The sequence below is a fragment of the Meriones unguiculatus genome, chromosome 3, assembly GCF_030254825.1.
Source record: "Meriones unguiculatus strain TT.TT164.6M chromosome 3, Bangor_MerUng_6.1, whole genome shotgun sequence".
NCBI classification, from domain to species: Eukaryota; Metazoa; Chordata; class Mammalia; order Rodentia; family Muridae; genus Meriones; species Meriones unguiculatus.
In genome coordinates, this window is record NC_083351.1 from 125,301,373 (window position 1) to 125,327,415 (window position 26,043).

Below are 26,043 nucleotides of genomic sequence, written 5' to 3' on the forward strand. Positions count from 1 at the left end.
CTTCCTTGCCTAGTTTTCATGGCTCTAGCAGCATTTATAAGAGTCTTAGAGTTGATTTGGGGTACATCTGTGCACTCTGACAAGAGAGTTACTTCTCAGACTTATCAGGCATGAGTGCAGTTTTTTTAGGAGGGCACCTGTATCACACACCATTAAAAAAATTGTAATATTCCACAGAATGCCCTGCATGTAGATAGTACTCAATAAATGGGTATGGACTTGAATGTTTGATTTTGGACATAATCCTAGACAAAGGAACATTTCAAAATTCATACTTCAAGTCATTTCAAACACAAAATATGTAAATTGAGCTACATATTGTATGAACTTTATTCTATACTTCTTTCTCTAATGCCCTTGATTATACATTTTATATCCTGTTCCAAATATATATATTATTACATAACTTTGAAGAATGGGGGAAGACAGGTAGTTTTCTGCAGTTGGCTATGTATAGACTAGTTTTTTTTTTTTTTTTCTCACTAGGAAATCTCTGCATCAGAGATGATCTTTCATAAAGTTGCTGGAATATTAAAGTCAAACAATCTCTTCTTTCCAGGAGGTTAGCAATAGGTTTGATAATTTCTAGAGAATTAAGGTCATGTAACCACTTGAGGTGAGTTCGCTAAGCCACTTGAAGTAGAATAATGAGGTTATTCACTGGGTTTACATTTTAAGAAAGTTGCTCTTAAAATTGACTGGAGAGCTGGAATGTAGTTGTCAGTAAAGAGCTTGCCTTGTGGTGACAGAGATCTAAGTTCAGTTCCTACCACCCACATGAAAAAGCCAAGTGTAGTTGTGCATGCTTGGAAAGCGCTGGGGAGACAGACAGGTGGATCCCTATGACTGTCTAGCCAGCCAGCCAATCTATTTAAACCATCCTCAGGCCTGTGAGAGACCTTGTCTCAAAACCAAAAACCAACAAATTAAAAAAAAAAGCTAATGTTGTCCTTTGACCTCTGCACATACATACATATATACACACACAGGCATATATACACACATGTAAGATTTTGCCTGAGTATACTAGTTACCTTTGATTTAGCATGAAACAGTCATCATGTTGAATGAAAAACATTTTATATTTTGGACTGTAACTTTAAAAGTTGGTGATGATCCTTCCTTATGACAGTTTAAATGTGCTTAATCTACTGCATTTCTTTTTCTATGCTTTTAAAACTTTTTTTTTTTTTGCAGGGATGGGCAGTTTGGTAATTTTATGTATATATCTTTGTGAAAGACATTCAGAGTTGTATAGCAATAAGAATGATCTGTATAGTGAAAAAGAAAAGACAGAAATATTGGCCCCTGGCTTGTAGAGTTTAATGATTGTCTTAAACAACAAAAGCAAGTATCTGCTCAGATTAAATCAGAGTTTCTAGCTCCTGTGAAAGCTAAAAGGATAAACCAGTGATAACAGCTTCAGAAACTCCCCATAAATAAACTGCTGGATTGAGGAATTATGGCCTGTCACTGAAGTATGTCTAAAATTATATATGAAGGTCAAGAGAGCAACATTAATATGCATGACCAGATTCCAGCTCTGGTAGGCAATCTTTCCCTAAGGCCTAAAATGAGATTGTTGAGGACTGTAGAAGTATGTTGTGTAAGCCTGTGTCTTAGGGTTACTATTGCTGGGATGAAACGTCATGACCAAAGCAACTTGGGGAGGAAAGGGTTTATTTTGCTCACAGTTCCATATAACAGTTCATCATCAAAAGCAGTGAGGCAGGAACTCAAGCAGGGCAGGATCCCGGAGGCAGTGACCATGGAGGGTGCTGCTTACTGGATTGCCTCCTGTGGCTTTCTCAGCCTGCTCTCTTAGAGAACCCAGGACTACCAGCCATAAGACGGCCCTGCTCAAGAAAAGAAGCAGCCTTGTGTTGTGATGCATGCTTTTAACTCCAGGACTCAGGAGGCAGAGAGAGGTAGTTCTCTGAGTTTGAGGCTGGTTTGGTCTATACAGGGAGTTTAAGTCCAGCCAAGGCGATAGGAAAGAACCTGAAGACACCTGTATCTCATATTCATTTATTTATTGCCATTTTGTTGTTGTTCACTCTCTATCAAGCCTTCAAAGCTGTCTTTAATCTCTGTCTTTTTCATCATCTGTCATTCACCACACTAGCCATTCCAATTAAGCTTTGATTCAGTTTGCATCACTGAAGGTGCCCTCCTCAAGGATTCTTAATAACCATTTTGCCAGATTCACCACTTAGTTCATTCTCCATTCCTTCCTTAATTTCTAAGGGTTCTCCAACTTAGCAGGTCACCTTTCCTTTGAAAACATGCTTTCCCTGGGATTTTGTGACTGTTTAATGCAGCTTTCTAGGTTGTAGGTACTAAGATGGTATGATCTGATAAAAGGTAGTGGGAACTGGGCAGTGGTGGTGCATGTCTTTAATCCAGTACCTAGGAGGCAGAGACAGACAGATATCTATGAGTTTGAAGCCAGCCTTGTCTATACAGCAAGTTCCAGGACAGCCAGGGCTGTATAGAGAAACCCTGTCTAGAATAAAACAAGTGGGATGAAGTTGCTTGTGAATAGACATGGGAAAAGGGATTAGTATTGGTCAAGTTTTTCGGTCAAGATCTGAGTGAAGGGGAAGCATGCTTGGACAGGGGAAACTTAAGATCGCGACGCTAATCTAGCTCTTCAGTGACCTAACTGGTAGTCCTGGAGAACAGGTTGTTCACTAGAGGATGCTTCCCGTTGGTAGAGATGACCAGACCATGCTGTACACAGTGGGGAAGAGTATGTCCTCGACTCAAAGATGAGGCGATCCATAGTCTACAGGATGAGGTTGCCACTTAACCACCTTGTATGGCTAAATAGGAGATTGTTTCCTGAAGGGAGATCTCAGCATCATACCTCATGGCTTGCCATAGTGACTTCCCGTATCTACCATACTAACTCTTTCCTCCTCGTGTTTTTTGCTTCCTTCTCTGTTCAGCCTCTTAAATGTGTCAGTGTTTGATCCTGCCACTACAGATATGCACAGGTGCTCAGGCACTAGATATGTACACAGACAGTACACGGAGGCTAAGAGTTGCAATATAGGTAGGGCTTGAAGTACAAGGAGTTGTACCATCACTCAGAACACTGATTTTAAAAGCACCAGATTTTAAAAGACAAACCACAGATGTACTTGGGAAAAGACAGAAAAATTGAAGGTCAGAAGAGGAAAAGGCCTCCTGGTGTTCACTTCAGCAGGTCAGATATTGTAGGATTTCATTTCAGTCAAGCAATACAGACACAGTGCAAGGCTATGTGGAAAATGTGAAAGTGGTGGAGAAGGAAGGAGTCTCGGCATGACGGAGACAATGGCAGCATTGTAGATTGTGCCCAGGTCCAGATTGAGTAGAGAGGAAGAATGAAACTACAGATAGGAATAACTGAAGATTTTTGTGCTGTGTGTTTGGGGCTGCAGATTCTTTTTTCCTCCCTCCCTCCCTTCCTCCCTCCCTCCCTCCCTCCCTTCCTTCCTTCCTCCTTCCTTCCTTCTTTCCATCTTTCTCTTTCTTTCTTTCTTTCTTTCTTTCTTTCTTTCTTTCTTTCTTTCTTTCTTTCTTTCTTTTCTTTTCTTTTCTTTTTTTCTTGCATTAAATATAAGAAATCCAGGGTTAGTAGAGTCGTATGGATTGGAAATTTTAATAAAAAATATTTCTTCTTTATTGTAATGATTTTTATTTTTGAAACAAGTCTGGATTAAGGCATAACATTTTAATTCTTAAATTAAGTTCAATGATTTCAATTAAATTATTTGGGCTTATTTGCAAAACATAGTTCTGGGTTTTAAGGGCACAAAGATTTATAAAACTACTTTGTCCCCAAAGAATTCAGAATGTAATAAGGTGTACTTGTATAAAATATGATCTGTGACCTGTGTGCTAGGTAGACCGAAGCTTGGAAGCCCTTAGAAACACAAAGGGACATGTCCCAGGAGAAGCAAGAAAGTGCTTCCTGAGTGGGTGGAGACCTGAACCTGATCTAAGGCTCTCCAGCGTAGTGTATTCTTATTTAAATAGGCTGCCTGAGAACTTACTTCTCCTGCGTGGTTTCAGCCTGGAAGCTGCTATTCAATGCTCTGTTTGTTCTGTACTATGTGCTTTGAAGGCACACCATTAGGAGAGGTGCTGGCCTAAAGGAGCAGGCACATGAACCCCGTCATGGAACTGCACTGAGGGCTTCAGAGGATGTAGAGTTTTGGTTATTTTGCTCAGTATTTTATTCTTAGCATGTAGGTCTGTGTTTGGCACACTACTAGTTTATACATATTTTCTGAGGGACTGAAAGGAAGGTAGAAGTAAAAAAGAAAAGCTTTGGAAACAGGTTGATCTCTGTGATCAAGGCGAGCCAGGGCTACATAGTGAGACCTTGGTCAGTTTTTGTTGTTGTTTGTTTATTTTTTGTTTTTAATTCTGGGCTAGTGGAAAAGAATACAAAATGCAATTCTGATTATGGAGAAGTCAAGCATTTATCAGAGACATTTGAGCATACTCTGAAAGGAATGGAATTTCGATAGATCTAACTCTTATCTATTTCATCATTGTGAGTAATTATACAAGGTCTCATTTTCTTACAGTGTTTCAGTAGACTGGTCATAATGGACAGGTGTTTTGTGTGTGTGTGTTTCAGATAAAAGAACAGCTTTTCCAACAAGTGAGAAATTACCATTTAGTAAATATTTTCTTTAGAAAATCACTTTTTTGCCATCATTGTTTCTTCTGTCTTTTCTTAATTCTCTAGGATTTTCAAAAATTATACCTAAAGATACCAGAATTTTATGCTACCTTATAGATTTGGGGTCATGCTTGTTTTCTTGGAAAAACATCTCTCACTTACTACATGCCTGAGGCAACTCCCAATATCTCATGGGTACAGAGCTACAGTATCATAGAAGCTTAGCCGTTCCTGATAGCAGCATATAGCAGTGAACTCTTTTGTTTTTCTATTTAGTTAATTCTCTTAATTTTTCACTTCCCTGTTCTCAATTTTCTACTCTCCACATGTGAACCAAATTAAGATCGTTTATTTGGGGCTGGATTGCCAAGCAGCCATGGAAAGCTTCATTGGTCTGCATTTGGAAAGTTTTTCCTTTGTCTTTGGCCAACAGCTCAGCCCCTTTGGTTTCCCATCTGTTGAACACACGACAACTGTGGCACATTTCCATTTATCTGGGTCAGAAAGTAGAGTTCTGTAAGTCAGCCTGAATATTACCTGCCATGTTCTGGGTCCAAAAATGGGAAAGACAAGTTTTTCTGTTTCTCCCAGGAACTGATACAAAGAAACACGTTGTTGTGGGTAACTTTTTTTTTTTCATCTTGTTCTTTGAATTCTACTGAATTTTTGGAATACGAACATTTCCCCCAAAGTAACAGTCAATTACAGTATTCGCCGATTATTTGATTACTTTTCCTATTAAGATCTCATGATTGGGGCAGGAGAGACAGCTCAGCAATCAAGAGCCCTACCACTGTTGTAGAGGACATGAGTTCAGTTCACTGCACACATGTTGGACAGCTTCAGATAGCTCAGCTCCAGGGGCACTTGCTGCTCTGGCCTCCAGGGCACCTGCACATACGTGCTCACAGCCCTCCTCCCGCACACAATTAAAAGTAAAATAAATCTTTACGAAATACCTCATGATCGTACTGAGGGTTTTGTTTTATATTCTTGACTCTTGATTCAGCACTTTTTTGAGGGATCAAACTGGTCGCACTTTGGGAAGTTAAGAGTGTTTCATTTTTCTCCTGTGTGGTAAATATCTTCACATTGGGAAAGCAGCCCCCACTCCTGGTTATACTGACTTCAAAGCCAACACTGTTTATTTTTCTATTGACTTATTTGTTTACTTCTTTTCAAATAATCTGCCCTTTCCAAAAAACGAATTGGAGGATGGTGAAATGGCTTAGTGAATAAAAGCTCTTGCATGCAAGCCTGGTGACCTGATTTCCTCCAGAGATCCCATGGTAGAGAAAGGATGTCGGCCTTTGGGTATTGATTGTCCTCTGATATACGCATTTACACATGCTCTCTCTCTCTCTCTCTCTCTCTCTCTCTCTCTCTCTCTGTGTGTGTGTGTTTCTCTCTCTCACACACACACAGTTTGAGAAGGCTCAAAGTATTGTTCATAAAGCATTGAAGAGCACAGGGAAGGGTAATGGTGGTGCTGGGTTATTTAGAGAAGGCAGTGCTTGGCAGAAGTAGTTAGGCTATACATTCAGCTTCTAAATTTGCTAGTGACCAAAATGATTGTAACCTGCTCAGTTAAGAATTCCAGCTCCCATACTCAACTAAGGAAGTTGAGTATTTCTTTAAGTGCTTCTTGGCTGTTTGAGATTTCTCTGTTGAAAATTTTCTCTTTAGTTCTGTGCCCCATTTTTTAATTGGGTTATTGTGTTTATTGGTGTTGGATTTCTTGAGTTCATTATGTCTTTTGAGTATTTGTTGGATGTAGAATTGGTAAAGATCTTTTCCTAATCTGTAGACTATTGTTTTGTTCTATAGACAGTGCCCTTTTCAGTTCCATGAAGTCCCATTTATTAATTGTTGATCTTGGAGCCAAAGCTGTTGGTATTCTCTTCAGGATATTGTCTCCTGTGGCAATGAGTGCAAGGCACTTACTTTCTCTTCTATTAGACTTAGTGTATATAGTGTTATATTGAAGCCTTTGATTTGTTTGGATTTGAGTTTTGTGTAGGGAGAAAAATATGGATCTATTTGCATTTTCTACATCCAGTTAGACTGGCAGCATTTGTTGAAGATACTCTCTTTTTTGTGTTGTATAGTTTTGGCTCCTTTGTTAAAAATCAAATGTCCATAGGTATGTGGGTTTATTTCTGGGTCTTCCATTCAATTTCATTGATCAGCCAGTACCATGCAGTTTTTATTACTGTTACTTTGTATAGCTTGAAGTCAGGGATGGAGTTAACTCCAGAAGTCAGGAAAATGTAAATCAAAAAATGACTGTGAGATTCCATCTCACACCTGTAAGAATGACTAAGATCAGCATCTCAGTCAACATCGAATGGTAGTAAGGGTGTGGAGAAAAGGGAATACTCCTTCTTTGCTGGTGGGAGTGTAAACTTGTATAACCACTTTTGAAATCAATCTGGTACTTTCTAAGAAAATTGGGAATAGCTTTATCTCAAGAGCCAGCTTTAACTCTCCTGGATATATACCCAAAAGACACTCCACCATTCAGCGAGGACACTTGCTTAACTACGTTCATAATAGCCAGAAACTGGAAACAACCCAGATGTCCCTGAACCACAGAATGGATAAAGAAACGGTGGCACATTTACACAATAGACTACTACTCAGATATTAAAAACAAAGAAATAATGAAATTTGCTAGCAAATGTATTGCACTAGAAAACATTATTCCAAGTGAGATAACTCAGACCCAGAAAGACACACATGACATGCACTCCCTCATAAGTGGACTTTAGCCATATACTACAGGATAAAGCATACTATGAGGCACAGACCCAAAGAAGATAAAGAACAGGAGGATCCAAGGGAGGAGGCATAAATCTCACTTGGAAGGAGACATAGAGTAGACAGAGGTAGTGGCTGAAGAGAGGGAACCAGGTAGGAGAGGAGGCACAGAAAGTTAAGAGGGTGGAGAACAGGCCCAGAGAGAGTGAGGGTGAAGGGACAAAGGCCTGTAGAGAAGAGAGAAAGGGAGGGTTGGAGGCATCTCTCTGACAAGCTGGAGACCTAAGTCAGGGTAGGTCCTTGGGAGGATATGAGGGGGATTCAAGTAGTAACTCCTAGTAGCAGAGGCCGTAGAGACTGAAGAGGACGTCCTTTAGTTAGACTAGCCTCCTAGTAGTGGGAGGAGAACTCCTACTATCAACAAAAACTTTAACCTCGAATTTACCTTGCCTACAAGATGCGCAGGGATAAAGATAGAGCTGAGAATGAGGAAATGCCCAACCAGTGTCTGGTCCGACCAAAGACCCACCCTATGGGGAGTGCCAACCCCTGACACTGAACGATACTCTGTTAAGCTTGCAGACAGGAGCCTAGCAGAGTTGTCCTCTGAGACACTCTACATAGCAGAGCCTCAAAACGGATGCTGAGACTCAGCCAGACATTGGGTGATGCTTAAGGAGTTGTGGGGAAGAGTGGGAAGAAAGAGAAAAGGACCTGGTGGTGACAGGAGCACCACAAGACCAACAGAGCCAACTAACCAGGGTCCAGAGTGGCTTGGTGAGACTGAGCATCAACCAAGGACCATGCATGAACTGGACCTAGGACCCCTACAAAGATGTAGCAGATGGGCAGCTTAGGCTTCATGTGTGTCCTCTAGTAAGGGAACTGGGGACTGCATCGGACACATACTCAGTTGCCAGCTTTTTTTATCACTTTCCCCTGGCGGGACCAACTTACCAAGCCACAGGGGAAGAGGACATGTTCAGTCCTGATGCAGTTTAATGAGCTGTGGTGGACGGGAAAGAGAGAGTCCCTTTTCTGAGGAAGAGATGAAGGGGGGAAAGGGATGGAGGTAGGGTGGGGTTGGGAGGGGAGGAGGGATGGGGCTACAACCAGGATGTAAAGCGAATTAAAAATAAATAATTAAAATTCCATCCCCTCCCCCAGCCCCAGAGGATAATATAGTTTTTTCCCCCAATAAAATGTAAAGCCAAATCTGACCTAGAGACTCTCATTTAGAAAACATTGGTTAAGTAGCCCTTCCCAACAGTTAACATAGATGTGAACTTTAAAATAATTGGTCATTTACTATGTGTGTTTTCTTACCCAATCCCTTAGAGTGACTGTGAACTATCATTTTCAGATTAGGAAAGTTAGGTCCTGAATGTCATGGTTTGATGGTGAAGCGTCCTTTGTAGGTTTACGTGTCTGTTTCTTAGTTGCCCTCTGGCAGTGCTGCTTTGCAAGGTTGTTGCTCCTTGTGAGAGGGGGAAGCTCACTGGAGGAAATAAGTTAGGGCCAGACCGTCAGGTCTTACAGGTTGGGTCCCAAGCCTGGGCATGATGCGACTGACCTGTTGCTCCCCTGCTGCTCTGTCTTCCCTACCCTGATAGACTATAGTCTTAGTCTGTAAGCAAATCCTCTGACCTTGTCAGGTGTCTTGTCATTGCACTGAGGAAAGTAGCTCGTACATAAAGTGACTTGTCTAAGATATCATACTGCGTTGGGAGAGCAGATTTAAGAGCAGGCAAATCTGACTTCATGGTTATCAGTCTTAATCACTGTTAAGCAGTATATGCATGTAGCTAGTTGTTTGTTTGTTTTGTGACCTTCAAGTGTAAAAATCAAAAGCAGGACCCTCAAGTGTAAAGATAAGACATTCTAAGAAGGAGCTGGATTTCTTTGATAACCCAAGGGACCTGTAGACCCCTGCAAAAACAGGTGTAATGTAGACCCCTCTTTACATCCTACCCAAAAGGTCAGAGTAGGGAAGCAGAGACAGGCTCTGAACATATGTTAATCGATACTGAGTGTGTCCAGTAGGGACAAATGCTTCTGCTGGCTGCTGAATATAAGATGATGTGCTCTTCTTTAAGGCTTCCACCAGGCCATCGTTCACCAAGTTGCCATGCCTAGCTCTCATGATAGTTTAGACAACTGCTGGGGAGTGCGGTGAACAAAGCAGCTAAAACTACAAAAATAAATAAATAAATAAATAAATATATATATATATATATATATATATATATATATATATATATTTTTAAATTAAAGCAGTAGTTTGCCTGGCTGGTCAGTTACAGAGTGGGTCATTTGAGCTGTTCCATTCTGACCCTCATTTCTGTTAGAGAATGTAAGTATACTTTATTTAGACTGATTACTATAGGGATGGGTGAAGACCAAATGATAAAATCAAATTTTGTGATACTTAGGGAGCCATGAAATGAATTTTAGTCTCTGGAAACTAACAACTGTAAGTAGGATTTGTCATGATATCTAGCAAGTACCTCAAGAATGTTTTGTTTACTTAGTAGTATCTGGCCCGATTCTACACAATGATCATACAATTAGAGATTCCTACACATTCCACATACTTTATATATTAGAGAACTATGTTGTTCTGAGTTAAAATCTTACCTCTGAGACTGAGGACATAACTCAGTTGGCAGAGTGCTTCTTTAACATGCACAAAACTTAGGATTCAGTCCCCAGTGCCACATAAACTTGGCATGTTTCTTGCAAGCCTAGTGCTTGGGAGGTAGAGGCAGGATATTCATCTACATAGCTCGTGGAATGCAGCCAAGGCTACTTGAAACCCTGCTACAGTCAGTCAACAAATACAACTAATCACAAAGAAGCAAATCCTAGCTCTGTTATAGGTGGCTGTGACCGTGGGCAGATTATGTCTCTTATTGATATAACCTAAAAACAGCCCCGCCTCAGAATGGTGAGACATACTAATGATGGCATATGGACCTAACACTTGTTTAGCGTTTACTGTATGTAACGTTCACGCCACAGACAGTGACTTTGCAGCACATTTGCTTGTGTAATCCTAAGGGCCCCACGTGATCAGAGACCACAGCAGAGTACCATGTTCTTGCATGGCTCCAGGGGCTTTACCTGGCTGTGGCAGAGAGGGAATGAAGAAAAGACAAACCCACAGTCATACAGAAGAGCTGGGCTTAGGTGGTCTGGGCTCAGAGCTGCAGAAGCTGCAGCGTCCTGGGTGCTGACCTGGTGTCAGGTCTGTTAGTTTGGTGATTCCACTCAAATGAATGTTAGTAGTTATGAGTCCTTTTATACCTTAATTTTCCTTTGCAAAATAAGGGAGCATTGTGAGCATGTCTTAGTCAGTGTCCAGTTGCTGTGAGGAGACATCGTGACCACAGCAACTCTTATAAAGGAAAACATTTAATTAGGGCTAGCTTACAGTTCAGGGGTTTAGTTCATTGTTGTCATGGTGGGAAGCATGGAGCACACAGGCAGACATGGTGCTGGAGAAGTAGCTGAGAGTTCTGCATTCAGATTGTCAGACAGCAGAAAAAGTGAGACCCTGGGCCTGGCTTGAGCACTTGAAATCTTGAAGCCCACCCCTAGTACATACTGTTTTCAACAAGGCCACACCTCCTAACAGTGCCAGCTCCTATGAGTCCGTGGGAGCCATTTTCATTCAAACCAGCACAGAGCATTAACCAGTGATGTGTTGATAGCACCCGCTTTACTATGTGCTCTCCCACGTCAGCTTCATGACTGTGTGTCCAAACTTTACTTCCCATCCAGCTCCTAGTCAGACCATTAGCACGGTATTTTGAATTTACTGCCAAACACATTTTGACTTTTCATGACTACTGAGAAAAAAATCCTGCAAGTTCAAGAGTTTTGTTGTGGATTAATTTGTTAGAGATATTGAAAAGACTTGCTATTTTTAGTGTAAACTCTTAAAGTAACATTGACTTCACTACTTAACTCTACAACTTGATTAAGTATTGTTTAGTTCTTCAGGCAGGAGAAACTATTCCCTTTTGAGAGACGAATATTTATCTCATTTTCAGATTCACACTGAATCACTCTTTGGCAATGTAATTTTATCTTTAGAATCTGTTTTGCAGATGTGGAATCTGCTACTTTCAAATTTGGTGGTTAAGTGAATGTTTTGTATATGTATTGTATTTCAGAAGCCTTCAAGAAATAGAGCAATAGCAATAATCATGTTCAACTTTAGCAGCTTATTGGGAAGCCTGCTGGCACCTGATAGTTCCAGGGGCCATTGGTCCAGCAGCACTGTTGAGTCCTGGCAGCACTGGTATTAAAGAAGGGGCGAAGACAAATTGTTCCTTTATCCTGTGCTGGCCACTGTCATCCCTGTCCTCTGCCCAGTGCCTCCATCTTCTGCCTCTGCTCTTTTCAGGTTACTTCCTCTATATGAATAAAAGCCATCAGACATCATAGTCATACCACATCAGTCCCCACAGTTTAATCTAAACCCACATTTGATTTCTTAGCTCAAAACATATTACGAGACGAAGTCATTAGTGGAACAGAACTGAGTGACTTGCCTTATGACCCACATGGATTCACTTTGAGTTTCCTGTTGTCCAGTCAAGTACTTGGCAATAAAATTGGAAAATTGCAGAATTCTCCTGTTTTGGGGCTCAGAGACCTACTCACTTTCATTTCTGGTTAGTCTGCAATAGGTATGATTTGAAGCACTAGATCTTTAATATTTTAACTGCTTTGTAGTCTTTTCTCTCGTCTTAAGTTCTCCACTTAATGTGACTACCAGCATCATTCTCACATTTGTCTCGCCATTGTCTTAATTTACATTCACTCTATACTCTAGTTACAGACTGAGGTCTATTATTAGAGCCTGAGACTGGTGGCCATCAGGGTACATTGTAGCTGACATTATTCTTCTACTATCTTCTTAGGTTTTATACTTACATTGACTTAACTTGGGAGTCAGGCACGCATGTGGAGGTCAAAGGACAGCTTGTGAGAAGCAGTTCTTTCCTGCCACCATGTGGATTCTGTGATTAAACTCATCTTTTTTAATTTTTATTATTTACAATTTATTCACTTTGTATCCCACCTGTAGCTCCCTCCCTTCCTCCCCTCCTAATCCCACCCTCCTTTCCCCTTCTCTACGAATGCCCCTCCCCAAGTCCACTGATAGGGGAGGTCCTCCTCCCCTTCCTTCTGATCCTAGTCTATCAGATCTCATCAGGACTGACTGCATTGTCTTCCTCTGTGGCCTGGTAAGGCTGCTCCCCTCTCAGGGGGAGGTGATCAAAGAGCAGGCCAATCAGTTCCTGTCAGAGGCAGTCCCTGTTCCCGTTACTGTGGAACCCACTTGGACACTGAACTGCCATGGGCTACCTCTGTGCAGGGGTTCTAGGTTATCTCCATGAATGGTCCTTGGTTGGAGTATCAGTCTCAGAAAAGACCATGTACCCAGATATTTTGGCCTCCTGTATACAAAAGACTAAAGGGCTGAGAAAGAAATTAGAGAAACAACACCCTTCACAGTAGCCACAAAGGACATAAAGTAATTTGGTATGACCCTAACAAAGAAAGTCAAAGACTTGTTTGAAAAAAATTTCCAGTCTCTGAAGAAAGAATTAGAAGAATATATCAGAAGATGGAAAGATCTCTCATGCTCATGGCTTGGCAGGATTAACATAGTAAAAATGGCCATCTTACCAAAAGCAATCTACAGATTCAATGCAATTCCCATTAAAATACCAACACAGTTCTTTATAGACCTTGAGAGAAAAATTCTCAACTTCATATGGAATTACAAGAAACCCAGAATTGCTAAAACAATCTTCTACAACAAAAGATCTTCTGGAGGTATTTTCATCCCTTAACTAAAGCTTTACTATAGAACAACAATACTAAAATCTGCATGGTGCTGGCATAGAAACAGAATATTGGATCAGTGAAATCAAATAGAAGACCCTGAAATAAACTCACACACTTATGGACACCCGATCTTTGACAAAGGTGGCAAAACCATACAATGGAAAAAAAGGTAGCATCTTTAACAAATGGTGTTGGTCTAACTGGATGTCTACATGTAGAAAAATGCAAATAGATCTATACTAAATTCATCTTTACTGGCATTTAGAATGTTACACACACTTCTTACTCTGCTTCCAGGGCCTTTCCCACTGAAGCCTGCTGAAAAACCTTCATATTCAGATGCACAAGCATCCTATGCCACAGCACAGTCAGTCATACATACCTGTGTACAAAAACACAAGTACACACTCATTCAGAAACACACACATTTACACTGTATTTCTTTCAAGGTCTTACCTTCTGGCTTATCTTCTGCCAAAACTCCTTAAACCTACCTCCCTGCCCTTGGTATCATTCAGGACCCTCTTCCTGCTTTTTCTCGTAGCCAGGTTGATTCATGTATTGTTTGCTTGCTTGAGACATCTTGCTTGATAGCTCAGGTACTCCTTTTGTCTCAATCTCCTGAGTACAGGAGTTACAGGAGTACCGCCTGCGAAGTAATAACATTCTGACTTCTGTGGCCCATCCTTCCTGCTCTTGTCATGTTCCTGAAGTTGCTCTTGCTGAAATCATCTACAGTGACTTGTCTGTTGGGTCATGTGAAGACCTTTCAGACTTTATTTCATTGTTCTTAATATCTGGGGCTGCTGACCATACCTTTCACCTAAGAACTTCCTCATTAAGCCAGGAGTGTAGCATACATCTGTAATCCCAGCATCCGGGGGATAGAGGCATTAGAAACATGATTCTAAAGTTTTCCTCAGCTACAAAGTGAGTTCAAAGTCAACCTGCACTACTTTGGTATCCTGCCTTAAAACATTAAAATTAATTAAGTTAAAATTAAAGTAAAAATTCTTGTTTGGTTTTTCCTTACAGTGTCGTCTCTTGCCTGTCTGCAGAGCCAAAAGAGACTTTGTGTTTGTCCTTTGGCTAGCCCGTTTTCCTTGTTGCTGTCTCTTTTCCAGGGGACCCACCAGGGTGTGCCTTCTGCAGTTCGCATCAGTTTATGTTTGTTGACGTTCAGTTGACTTTGTGTGTGTGTGTGTGTGTGTTTGTGTGTGATTTTGTAAAAAGATTTTATTTTATTTTATTTATTTTTTTAGTTAAATTTTTATTTTTTATATTAGTTACAGTTTATTTACTTTGTATCTCAGCTGTAGCCCCCTCCCTCCTGCCTTCCCAATCCCACCCTCCTTCCCTCATCTTTTCCCTGCCCCTCTCTAAGTCCACTGATGGGGGAATGTATTCCTTTCTCTAGAACCTCTAGGTCATGACCCCTTTCAGGTCAAGTGACCTTTTCACAAGGTCATATCAGATATCCTGCTCTTTAGATATTTACATTATGAATCAAAGCAGTCACAAAAACTTTGAAATTTTTAATATCATTACATACTTTACTCCTCCAAACCCTCCATATACCTCTTCTTGCTGACTCTTTCAAATTCATGGCCTCTTTTTCATGAATGGTGTTACATATATAAATGTATGCAAGTACATCTTAAATACATGATTACACTCTGCTCAATCTGTATAATGTTACCTGTATGTATATTTCCAGGGCTGACTATTTGGTATTAGACAGCCAATTGGTATGATTTTCTCTGGGGAAGACTATTTCTCTTGCTCTCAGCATTCCTTAATTGTCTATAGTTCTTTGTGTAGGATTCAGGCCTCATGGGCCTTCCCTGTCTACTTTTGCATGTCTACAACTTTTGTCCTTGCTCAAGTCATGTATAGGTAGTCATATTGCTGAGACTTTGCATAGCTTCTGATAATCCTAGCAAACACAATCTCACAGCAAACTTCCTGATTCTTTAACTTTTACAGTCTCTCTGCTCCATCTTCCACAATGATCTTTGAGTCTTAGGTGTAGAAGTTGTAGTGTAGATATATCCATTGGGACTGGGTCATCCTTGAAGAGGGTTGAGAACTACATTTATTCATGGGTGTAAGGGCAAATATTTGGAAGATAATTAGGGATTATGTTGGTCTAATAAAGTGTTGTTGTAGATTTTCCTCTAAGATACCATGACTTCACTAGCTTTGGGTAGTTGTCTATGTTCCTAGTATAGTCATGAATTAACTCTTGTTGAGCAGGTCTTGTCCAATCAGAGAGTCGTTGGTTACCACTGAGGTATGTGTGCCACTACTATATCCTTAGAGTTATTGGTTCATGTTGGTCTTTATTGTGGATCATAGACACTATAGCTGGGTAGGACTGTTGCTTGTTTGCTTCCTTCCTTTGGAAGCTTGTGTTGTGCTTTCAGGTCAGTGCCTGCTCTGGGTACTCTGGGCCCTGTTTCTGAAGCATGTGATGTCTTTGGCTATAGGACAGACCTGCCTCTAGGGAATAACCAAGGGAAATAACAATAACATATAATGTTTTGGCAATCTGTTGGTTAACTCTGCCCAACAGCTCAATGGAGGGCTGGGATGGAAATTTTTCTGAGATGGTCATTGGCTCTTGTAGGAAGCATTATCAGCCCAGCTGGGGAAATGTCACGTAAACTACTTTATTGTTGGTAGGACTGCAGTCTGGTCCAGTCACTCCAGAATGCTGGGGAGTTTTCAAAAATCTAAAATAAATGCACCATGTGACCTACCTATCACTCCATGGCATGTGCCCCAAAGAAAGGACTTGATAAACACTTCCTGGGCCATGTTCATTGCAGGTCTGTTTACTGTAGCTCGGGAATGGAGACAGCCAAAATGTCCTTCAACTGATGAGCAGTAAAGAAAATGTGTACATACACTATGGAATAATACTTAGTTGTAAAAAAAAAAATGCAAGTATGAACTTTGTAGGTAAATGGGTGGAACTAGAAAAGATACTGAGTGAAACGCAGACCCAGAAGGACAAATGTTGCATATTCTCTCTCATCAGAGGCTTCTAGCTCCAAATCTTCAGATTTGAGTGCATTTCCTGGAGTGACTGCAGAAACTAGGCAAGAAAAAGGGACCATTGTCCCCTCACTGCAGTTTCTGAGTCTATGTCTGTGAATGTCCTGTCAAATGTGTATTCATAAAAATTATTATGGGTTAGAACACTGTCCTCATTTCTGTGGAACTTGAACACCTTAATAGTTTTTTAAAAAGAAAGTGGGATTTTTTTTTCTACCAAGAGAGTACATAAGTTTCAGATGCCTATATCACTTGAGTAGTCTTTCGAGAAAAATTAAACCAAGATCTAAGTGATTTCCATGCAAAATTAATGTTTCCCTTAACTTCTGCCAAGTGCTGTGATGCATCTATGCAGCAGATGCCAGAAAGTTTAAAACTTGTATCTGGGAACAATCCAGAATTCTAAGACAGAAAGCATTTGTGCCTGGGGCAATGTAATGACCCCACCTGTGTCTTTTTCTTGTCTTCTGGATATTTTCATTTTATGTCCAGAAAGGCCCAGGCAGGTCCTTCTTCTATTTTTAAATCTTCCTTATGAAACACAATTTTAATTTTACAAGACCAGATCTGACTCCAAGTTTCAAAATATGTGTTCTTCAGCATAAAATGTTCTGATGGATACCTAATGGGCTAGCACTTTAGCATCTAGTTTTTAGGTACACATTCAGAGACCCAGAGCCATAAAACCATAGTGTAATTAGTCACCATTAGATGTATGAACTTGTACCTCACACATCTATATGCTAGGAGAATTAGTTTCCACTTTCTCATTATTTTGATAACTAGCCCAACCTGTTAATAAACTAAAATAAATGGAAAAACTAAAGTAAATGGAATTACTTGTTGTTGGATTTCTTGTCTTTGTTTTTTATTAATGGTCTAAGGCAAATCACAGAAAGAAATAAGTATTTGTTGAGTGCCTATCATGTTCCAAGTATTGTCCTAGATATGTTTACATCCCTAATCTCATTTGGTCCTCACAGCCCCTCATTGTTGCTACCATTATCCCTGTTTTAGAATTGATGAACTTTGAACAATCCACATGATGATTCTTTGTGTGTGTGTGTGTGTGTGTGTGTGTGTGTGGCCTTTCACATCGTAAGTCTAAAGTACCATTTGTCATTGGGGATGTTCAGTTATAAAAAGGTGAAGCTGACTATTGTAATTTATCCTCACAATTGCAGAGCTGGGGCCAGAAAAATAAAAACACATGTAGTGTTTCTCAATTTTTTGTGATTGTTATTTATGGAAAACAGTTAACAGAGATAAGGAAAAAGGAAGCAATATAGGATACCTTCAGTAAGGGAAGGCTTTATAATACTCCAATACAAACAGTGCTGTCACAGTCAACATTCATGTCCAAAAACATTAGCCTTGGATCCTTACCTTGGATTATGTATGAAAGCCAATTCAGGTAGATGACACATCTAGTCATAAAATTTAAAACTGTAAAACATAGAGACAAAATAAGGGGGATTTCTATGATTTTTCATTAGGTGAGAATATTTAGGTATATAGTTCCCAAATACTGATAAATTAGACTGTATAAAAATGTAAGGAGGGGCTTTAGCTTAATTGGTAGATTGCTGGCATAGCATTACAAAGATCTGGATTCCATCCCCAATTTCATGTAGACCAAGCATGGTCGCACACATTTCTAGCACATAGGAGGTAGAGGCAGGAGGATCAGACGTTCCAGTTCTTCTGGGATATTTGAGACCTTGTCTTAAAGAATTTTAAACTATTTGTTCATGTTTATTTTATGTGTGTGTGTTTTGCCTATATGAATGTCTCCACACCACTTGGTTGTAGTGCCCATGGTGTCAGGCATCATCAGTTTCCCTGAAATGGAGTACGGAGGTTGTTAGCTGCCATGTAGCTAAGGAAGAACTGAACCCTGATCCTCTCAAGATGACCTTAACACTTAAGCAGGTGTTTCGGTGTTCTTCACTGCTGAGCTATCTCAGCAGTCTTTAAAACACTCTTTAAAAAATGAAACATCAGAAGTGGGAGAGAAGGTGGGGTTTGGAGGGGAGGAGGGAGGGAGCTATAGGGGGGATACAAAGTAAATAAACTGTAATTAATAAAGATAAAAATACAAAAAACCATCAAAAACCAAACAAACACAAAAAGAAATGATAACATACTTGGATAATACTTGCTACTTTACAAATACATGTCTCATCAAGAAATCAGATCCAGAGCTGGAGATTAACTCAGTTAGTGTGCTTGCCTAACATGTGCAAGGCTCTGGGTTTGTGTCCCCACTCCCACTTCCTGTCTCTCCAACCAATCAACCAAAGAAACAAAACTTGTATCTAGAATAAAGATCTGTCAGCAGCTAGTAAAAAGAAAATGTACTACTTAATATTGAAAGCAGGCAAACATTTGAACAGTTCCTTCATCCAAGGAGTGATTGGAACAGCTCACTAACGCATTTTGGGACTGTAAATTAAACCCATAATGCATGCTTATTTTATGTGTACTCAGTTTTGTGTTCAGATAACTGTCAGGCTAAAGAGTGAGGAACATGAAGAAGGAAACATAACCTTCTCACAGGCTTCCTTGAAATCGTCTCAATTACACCGAATTGGTCAGAGTTAGCTGCTGTGAGTCTGTGAAATACAGACTTAAACTGATGCATAGACACTGAAAAGCACAGCAGGAATGGCTGTCACAGTCTTGAAGACGGCAGACTGCCAGGTGCCTTGTAGCATGGGGCTCTTTACTTCCCAGTAGACTTTTGAACCCTGCAGTCCCATTGTGCCCTTTAGGTTTTCCTGTGACTCTTTTCAGAATCTTGTTTGAGTGAACATTAGGCAGTTTGACCTTTTTCTTTCCTTTCTGTTTTTGTTTTGTCTGTCTATCTCTGTCTATCTATCTATCTATCTATCTATCTATCTATCTATCTATCTATCTATCTATCTATCTATCTATCTATCTATCTATCTATCTACTTTTTGTCCCCTTAAGGCAGGGTCTTAACACATAGCTCAGGCTGGCTTCTACCTTCCAATCCTGCTGCCTTCTGTGTGCTGGGATTGCAGGTGTGTATCTCCACTTTAAGCTAGTACTTACCTTAAAGTAAGATAATACACTGAGTTGACAACTCTGATAACTGATTTTTGGTCATTTTAAGCAGCTGTTGAAGGTATTCTTCAAAACATTTTAGATTGCTGGGCCTTTAGAATAAAGATAGTAAATTGTTGTTTAGCTTCTTTAGGACTATAGATTTTAGTATGTTTATCTTGTATTATATGTCTAGTAACTACATATGAGTGAGTATATATCATGTATGTCTTTCTGTTTCTGGGATACCTCACTCAAGACGATCTTTTCTAGTTCCCACCATTTGCCTGCAAATTTCATGATTTCCTTGTTTTTAATGGCTGTGTAGTATTCCATTGTGTAAATGTGCCACAATTTCTGTATCCATTCCTCCATTGAGGGACATCTAAGTTGTTTCTAGATTCTGGCTATTATTAATAAAGCTGCTATGAATATGATTGAGAAAATGTCCTTGTTGTATAGTTGAGCCTATTTTGGATATATGCCTAGGACTGGTATAGCTCCTCATTCAGAAGGGCAAATGCAATGGACATCGGAAGCAGGAGAAGACAGGGAACAAGACAGGAGCCTACCACAGACAGCCTCTGAAAGACTCTGCTGATCGAGGTATCGAAGCAGAGGCTGAGTTTCATAGCCAAACTTTGGGAAGAGTGCAGGGAATCTTATGAAAGAAGGGGGGGATAGAAAGACCTGGAGGGTACAGGAGCTTCAAAAGTAGGCCAACAGAAAACAAAACAAAAACAAACAAACAAATAAACAAAAAAATCCAAAAACCTGGGCCCTGGGACCCTGTAGAGACTGATATCCCAATCTAGGACCATCCTTTAGGAGGGCCTAAATTGTAATAAATAATTAATAAAAAGTTGAATTTTTGCCACCCCCCAAAAAAAGATAGCAAATTATATTCCATTCTTTAATATTAGAGCGAATTCAACAGTGATGTTGTCCTGAGTTTTCTCATTGGAATTTTCTTCTCTTTTGGCAGGATAGTCTTACTTTTGCTCACACTGACCTAGATCTCACTATCTGTATAGCTCAGGTTGGTTTTGAACTCATGGTAGGCCTCCTACCTTAGCTTCTCAGTGCTTGGATTATAAGCATGAGCCCCCACACCCAGTTAGTAGGGAGGTTTTAGATTGTGTATTCTGCTTTTCACAAACACATACACATATATTGCATTATGTAAATATATCAATATTTTATTAATATATTGAATTAATATATATGAATAATAGTAAATGCTTGATTTTTGAGAGAGCTTTGATTGTTACGTATTTCTAGAAAGTTTGTTTACTTTATCTAAATTGTCAAATTTATTTGCTTATTTGTTTATATACTTCAGAGGTTGATTCAGGTGGGTACTTTGGGAAGTACAGAAAGATATAGCTTCTACCCCAAGTCCATCTCTGGGGTTCTGATAAGGAGAATTGGGTTTAAATAAAATCAGGATACTCCCACAGCTAAGCAGTACAGCAAACTTATTATTCTGTCAAGTTTGTTTTTGTAACTTTGTTCCTAAAATACCGATTAACATTTTAATGTTGTCAGGCTCTGTAGAGATGATGTCTTTCATTCAGGACACTCAGGTCTATTCCATGTGCACCCATTCGCTGTATGTTGATCACATTATTCTTACTGGCTTTACTTCATTGTAATAGAGGTAGCATTTACATACATTTTATCTCCCTTGTCATATCTTTTGTATAAATGTGTTAGTGATTGTCGTGGGATTTGTGAACTACATCTTTAGCTTTTCAAAGTCTCTCTTCCATTCTTCCTTCGTAACCTTTGTGCATTTACTGTTGTATTTTTTATTTGAACAGGCATTCTAAGCCTTATATCTTACTTTAGTTTTGCCTCATAAACCTATAATTTTTAAAGAGATTTAAACATTTTAAAAAATGCCTTTTATATGTGTTCAGTTTCTTCCTGTATATTTGGGCTTCTATTTGTTTTTTAATTTAACGTTGGACAACTTCCTTTAACATATCTTGTATCACATATTAGATAGCAATAAATTATCTCAGGCATGTCTATTTGAAAAGGCCCTGATTTCAGCTTGTTTTTAAAATATATTTTCATTGGTTGTGAAGTATTAGATTTCCTTCTCCCTGAACTTTGAGGGCATCTCTTGTGTCTTGGCTGCATAGTTTCTCCCAGGAAGCTTTGACCTCACCTTTGCTTTACTTGTTTCTAATGGTATTTTTATCTGTCTTCCGTGGCAATGCTCCTCTCTCTGTAGTGAGTAGGAGTTTATTCTGCCCCTGCCCCAGGCCTAGGCTGCTGGGACATGTTGCCTGGTGAAAGCATGGAGAAAGCTGTTTGTACTCATCTCCCAGAGGCCTGAGGTCTTTGTCTGGACCCTACAGTGGAACATGAGGGGTTTTATTGTTGTTTGTGTATTTAATGCATTTTCTAGTATTTACTATAGAGCAATTCACTGACACTTGTAAATAATTTATAAATTAATGTGCATTAAATAGGAACCATATGTCTAACAGTTCTCCTTATCAAATTATACAGTCAGAAGAGCTTGGAGTCCCATTTCATGATAAGCCATGGACTATAAGTAACAGATAGATTTGAAGTAGAATTTGCCGTTTGTCATTTAATTTGATGGCATCATTCAAATATCAAATGGTATACTCTATTTATGAATATTTTCATGATATACTATAAATGCTATACTGTATTTATGAATATTTATAAATAAGAATTTCTTATAATGTATAAAAAGTCCTTAATAGAAAAAGACTTTATGAACCTGTTCCTGCAAACTGTTGTTAATAAATGATGTTACCTCCTTTCTTTTTAGGACTGTGAGACTCTGGGAAGTTGAAAATCCAAAGAAGCAAAAAAGTGTTTTTAAACCACGGACAATGCAGGGTAAAAAGGTCATTCCCACCACCTGCACATACAGTAGAGATGGGAACCTTGTGGCAGCTGCCTGCCAGAATGGAAGCATACAGATCTGGGATCGGAACCTGACAGTAAGTCAAATAAATAAATAAATAAGTAAATATTTATTTATTTATATATACATATATACATATATGAGTGCTCTATCTGTATACTCATATATACATATACTCACATATACTCATATATACATATATGAGTGCTCTATCTGTAGGTCTCTTGTATCCAGAAGAGGGCATCAGATCCCAGTATAGATGGTTGTGATCCACCATGTGGTTGCTAGGAATTGAAATCAGGACCTTTAGAAGAGCAGCCAGTGCTCTTAATAGCTGAGCCAGCTTTTCAGGCCCCAGAAAACACTTTTTAAAGGATGTAAGAAAATCATGAAAAAAAATCTAGAATTATGTCAGTCAGTTGTTTTGTGATAATTTCTATAATAATTTTAATATATTTTGTTTTAATATTCTTCTCTGTGTCAGTCTATTTCAGTGGGTTCAAGTTTTCTTTCTATAGTTTTAGCTCACTATTCAAATAAACTTTGAAACTGAGAAGGATCATTTAATCCCCAGAAATATTAAAAGTGAAAGTCCTTGACTCATTTTGAAAGTTACCGATGAGCTTTAAAAGGGCTTTGTGTTAGGCATAGATGGTAAAAATGGGTATATTTCACTGGTAAAATGAGTTGAGACTACCAATGTCAAAGTTGTGTACAAATGCTTTAAAATGTATTTAGATTTTATTTACTGATTTACTTGTTTGGTGTGTTTGGAGTTTGTGTGTGTGTGTGTGTACTGTAGCATGGTGCATGTGTTGATACCAGAGGACAATTTGCTGGAGTGTGTTTTCTCCTTCCACCAGGGGTCCCAGCAGTGAAACTCAAGTCAGTTTTAGTTGTGGGAAAGCGTCCTTTACCTATATGCATCTCCCCAGCTCTTACAAATGTTACAGTACAGTTTGCATTCTTTATTTGAATAAAAGGTTGCCAAACTATTAATATTTTATTGGATATGTCCCATATGCCAGACATATATTCTGGGTTTTAAGAATATTGGTTAAGAATTCCTGCCTATCTCAGTTAGGATTCTATGATCATGCAACTCTTACAAAGGAAAAAATTTACCTGGGGCTGGTTTTCAGTTGAGAGGTTTAGTCCATTGTCATCTTGGTGGGAAGCTCAGCAGCATGCAGGTAGGCATGATGCTGGAGAAATCAAGAAGTCTACATCTGGCAGGCAGCAGGAAGAGTGAATGTCACTGGGCATGGCTGGAGCTCCTGAAAAATCTCAAACCCACCCCCAGTGACACCCTTCCTCAGACAAGGCCACACCTCTAGTAATGCTGCTCCCTATGAGTCCTTGGGGGCCATTTTCATTCAAATCATCACTGCCCCCATGGAGTTTACACTTGAATTTTAAAAAGTGTATATTAGAGGAGGCTGGAGAGAGGGCTCAGCAGTGAAGAGCGCTGGCTGCTCTTCAGGGGACCTAGGGTCAATTCTCAGCACCCATGTGGCTCACAGCTGTCTGTAACTCCAGTTTCAGGGAATGCAGTGCCCTCCTCTGGCCTTGGAGGGCACTGGACATATGCTGCAGAAACACATGTGGGCTAAACAACCATGTACATAAGAAATACATAAAGCAAAAATAATCTATTCATCTTTCTTCCTCAAGAATTTACATTTTAAAACATTTACGTTTTGCCCAGGACCCTAGGGAGCATTCTTGTCTATTCAGGGAGTTAAGTCAGTTGTGTTGAAATGAGGTAAAATATAATGGCAGGGCAACTTCATACTGATAATGCTGGAAATATCTTTGGCATTTTCTGTTTGTCAGATCTTTTTATTTCTGTTTTCATCTCCACTGTAAACTTCATAAAGCTTCAGAACAGTACAGAGATTTAAAAATGCCTTTGAATTGTAAACTGAATTTTAACCAAGCAGTAAATCTTTTCATAACTGGCTTTCATCGTCTCTGGGTACTGCTAACTTAAACACAGAAATTCTAAAACACGTAGTTTTCTTATGTAGCTTTAATAGTAGTGTTTTCAGAATGCTGTATATACATGTGCCTTTCTCTCAGGAGCTGTACTTGTTATTGTTTTTAAGTAAAGTTGAGTTTTGTTTTTGAAGACCAGTCTTGCATATTGAAATAATGACAGTCTCTAATTTTCAATTTTGTGAAAACAAGGTATGAGAGCCAATTTCCCAGCCATGTACTAAGGGCTTTTGGCCCAAAACATACTGCTAATCCCAGTCTTTAATTTTGTTTTCCTGGAATTTAGTAACATGTGAAAACATAGTTTATTATGCTGTATCTTATTTATTATATTTTACTCACTTTTATATTAGTACATTAGTGTAAATTGAAAACAAATTGAGAAGAAAAAAAATCATATTATCAGGAAATAGTCCTTGATTTAAAACAGATTTTAAAATGTTATTTTAAACACATACTTATGTTTAAAATATATATGTATCTATGATTTAAAATGTACGTGTTTAAAATATATATGTATATATGTTTAAAATAACATACATATGAGACACATATATATGTTACTGGAGTAATATAGTTGTTAACACACAAATATATCTGTACATATAGTTGTATATATACTGTATATAGTTGTGTATATATAAACAGGTATATAGTATATAAACTATATGTAGCTCTATAGATATATGTGTGTATATACATAGTTGTTCACATATACAGACAAACATACATACTAGAGTAATATAGTTGTGAGCCACCATGTGGGTGCAAGACATTGAACCCAGATCCTCTAGAAGAGCAGCCAGTGTTCTTAACCACTGGAACATCTGTCCAGCCCCAAGCTTTAATTTTTTTCAGTAGTATTTTATGTTAAGTTTTCATAATGTACCTCTTAAAAGCTACCAACATTTACATATATTCATGGTAAGGATATTGGTTTTTTAATACAGGTTTCATACGCATTTGCCATGTCCAGTGCTCATGTCATTCCCCTATCATCATCTCTTTATTGCCCTCTTTTCAAATAGAACCCTTCCTATTTCATTTTTTAAAAAAGAAATTTAGGTTCTACACGAGAGAAAACAAATATGTGTGAGTCTAGCTATTTTGTATAGCTTAACTTCTGTTCCATACCTCATTTTTTAGGCTCCTTTCTTTTACTTCATGTACCAAATTCAACCAAACTGTCCTGTTTGCTGACTTCTTTTGGTCGCTTTCTGTACAGTTTTCCTGTGGTGTGTGTTACCAGATAGGAGAGTGTGTATGTATGTTTGAGGCCAGAAGTCAGTCTTGGATGCTGTTCCTTTGGGGCTACCAACTTTTTTTTTTTTTTTTTTAGGGTCTATCTCTGGGACCTGGGGCTTTCAGTTTAGGCTAGACTTGCTAAGCAGAGTCCTTGACTCCTTTGGGATGTGCCTTTCCAGCACTGTGGTTTTAGGCTCATGCCCCCACTCAGAGCTTTCTATGTAGGTGGATGCAGGGCATTGAGTTCAGGCTTTCATGCTTGTATGACAAACACATTACCAAGTGAACCAAAACAGGATGTCCTCAGCAACATTTTCTTAGTTTGGACATTCCTCTAAAGCTCTCATAAGAGCCCCTGAAAATAAGAACATCCTTTCATTTTGTAAGGGTATCTACATTATGTAAGCGTATATACTATGATTGACTATGAAGGAAAAGAAAAAAAAACATG

At 39.1% G+C, this 26,043-nt stretch overlaps 1 protein-coding gene across 2 annotated transcripts in view; it reads left to right on the top strand.

Moving 5' to 3' along the window:
* Wdr70 (WD repeat domain 70) overlaps positions 1–26,043 on the top strand; it is a 218,935-nt gene that overhangs the window by 110,519 nt on the left and 82,373 nt on the right. For both annotated transcript variants that reach the window (XM_060380497.1, XM_060380498.1), the window contains one exon: positions 22,251–22,425. In XM_060380497.1, coding sequence (XP_060236480.1) covers positions 22,251–22,425 — 175 coding nt within the window. The remainder of the gene's footprint in view (positions 1–22,250; positions 22,426–26,043) is intronic.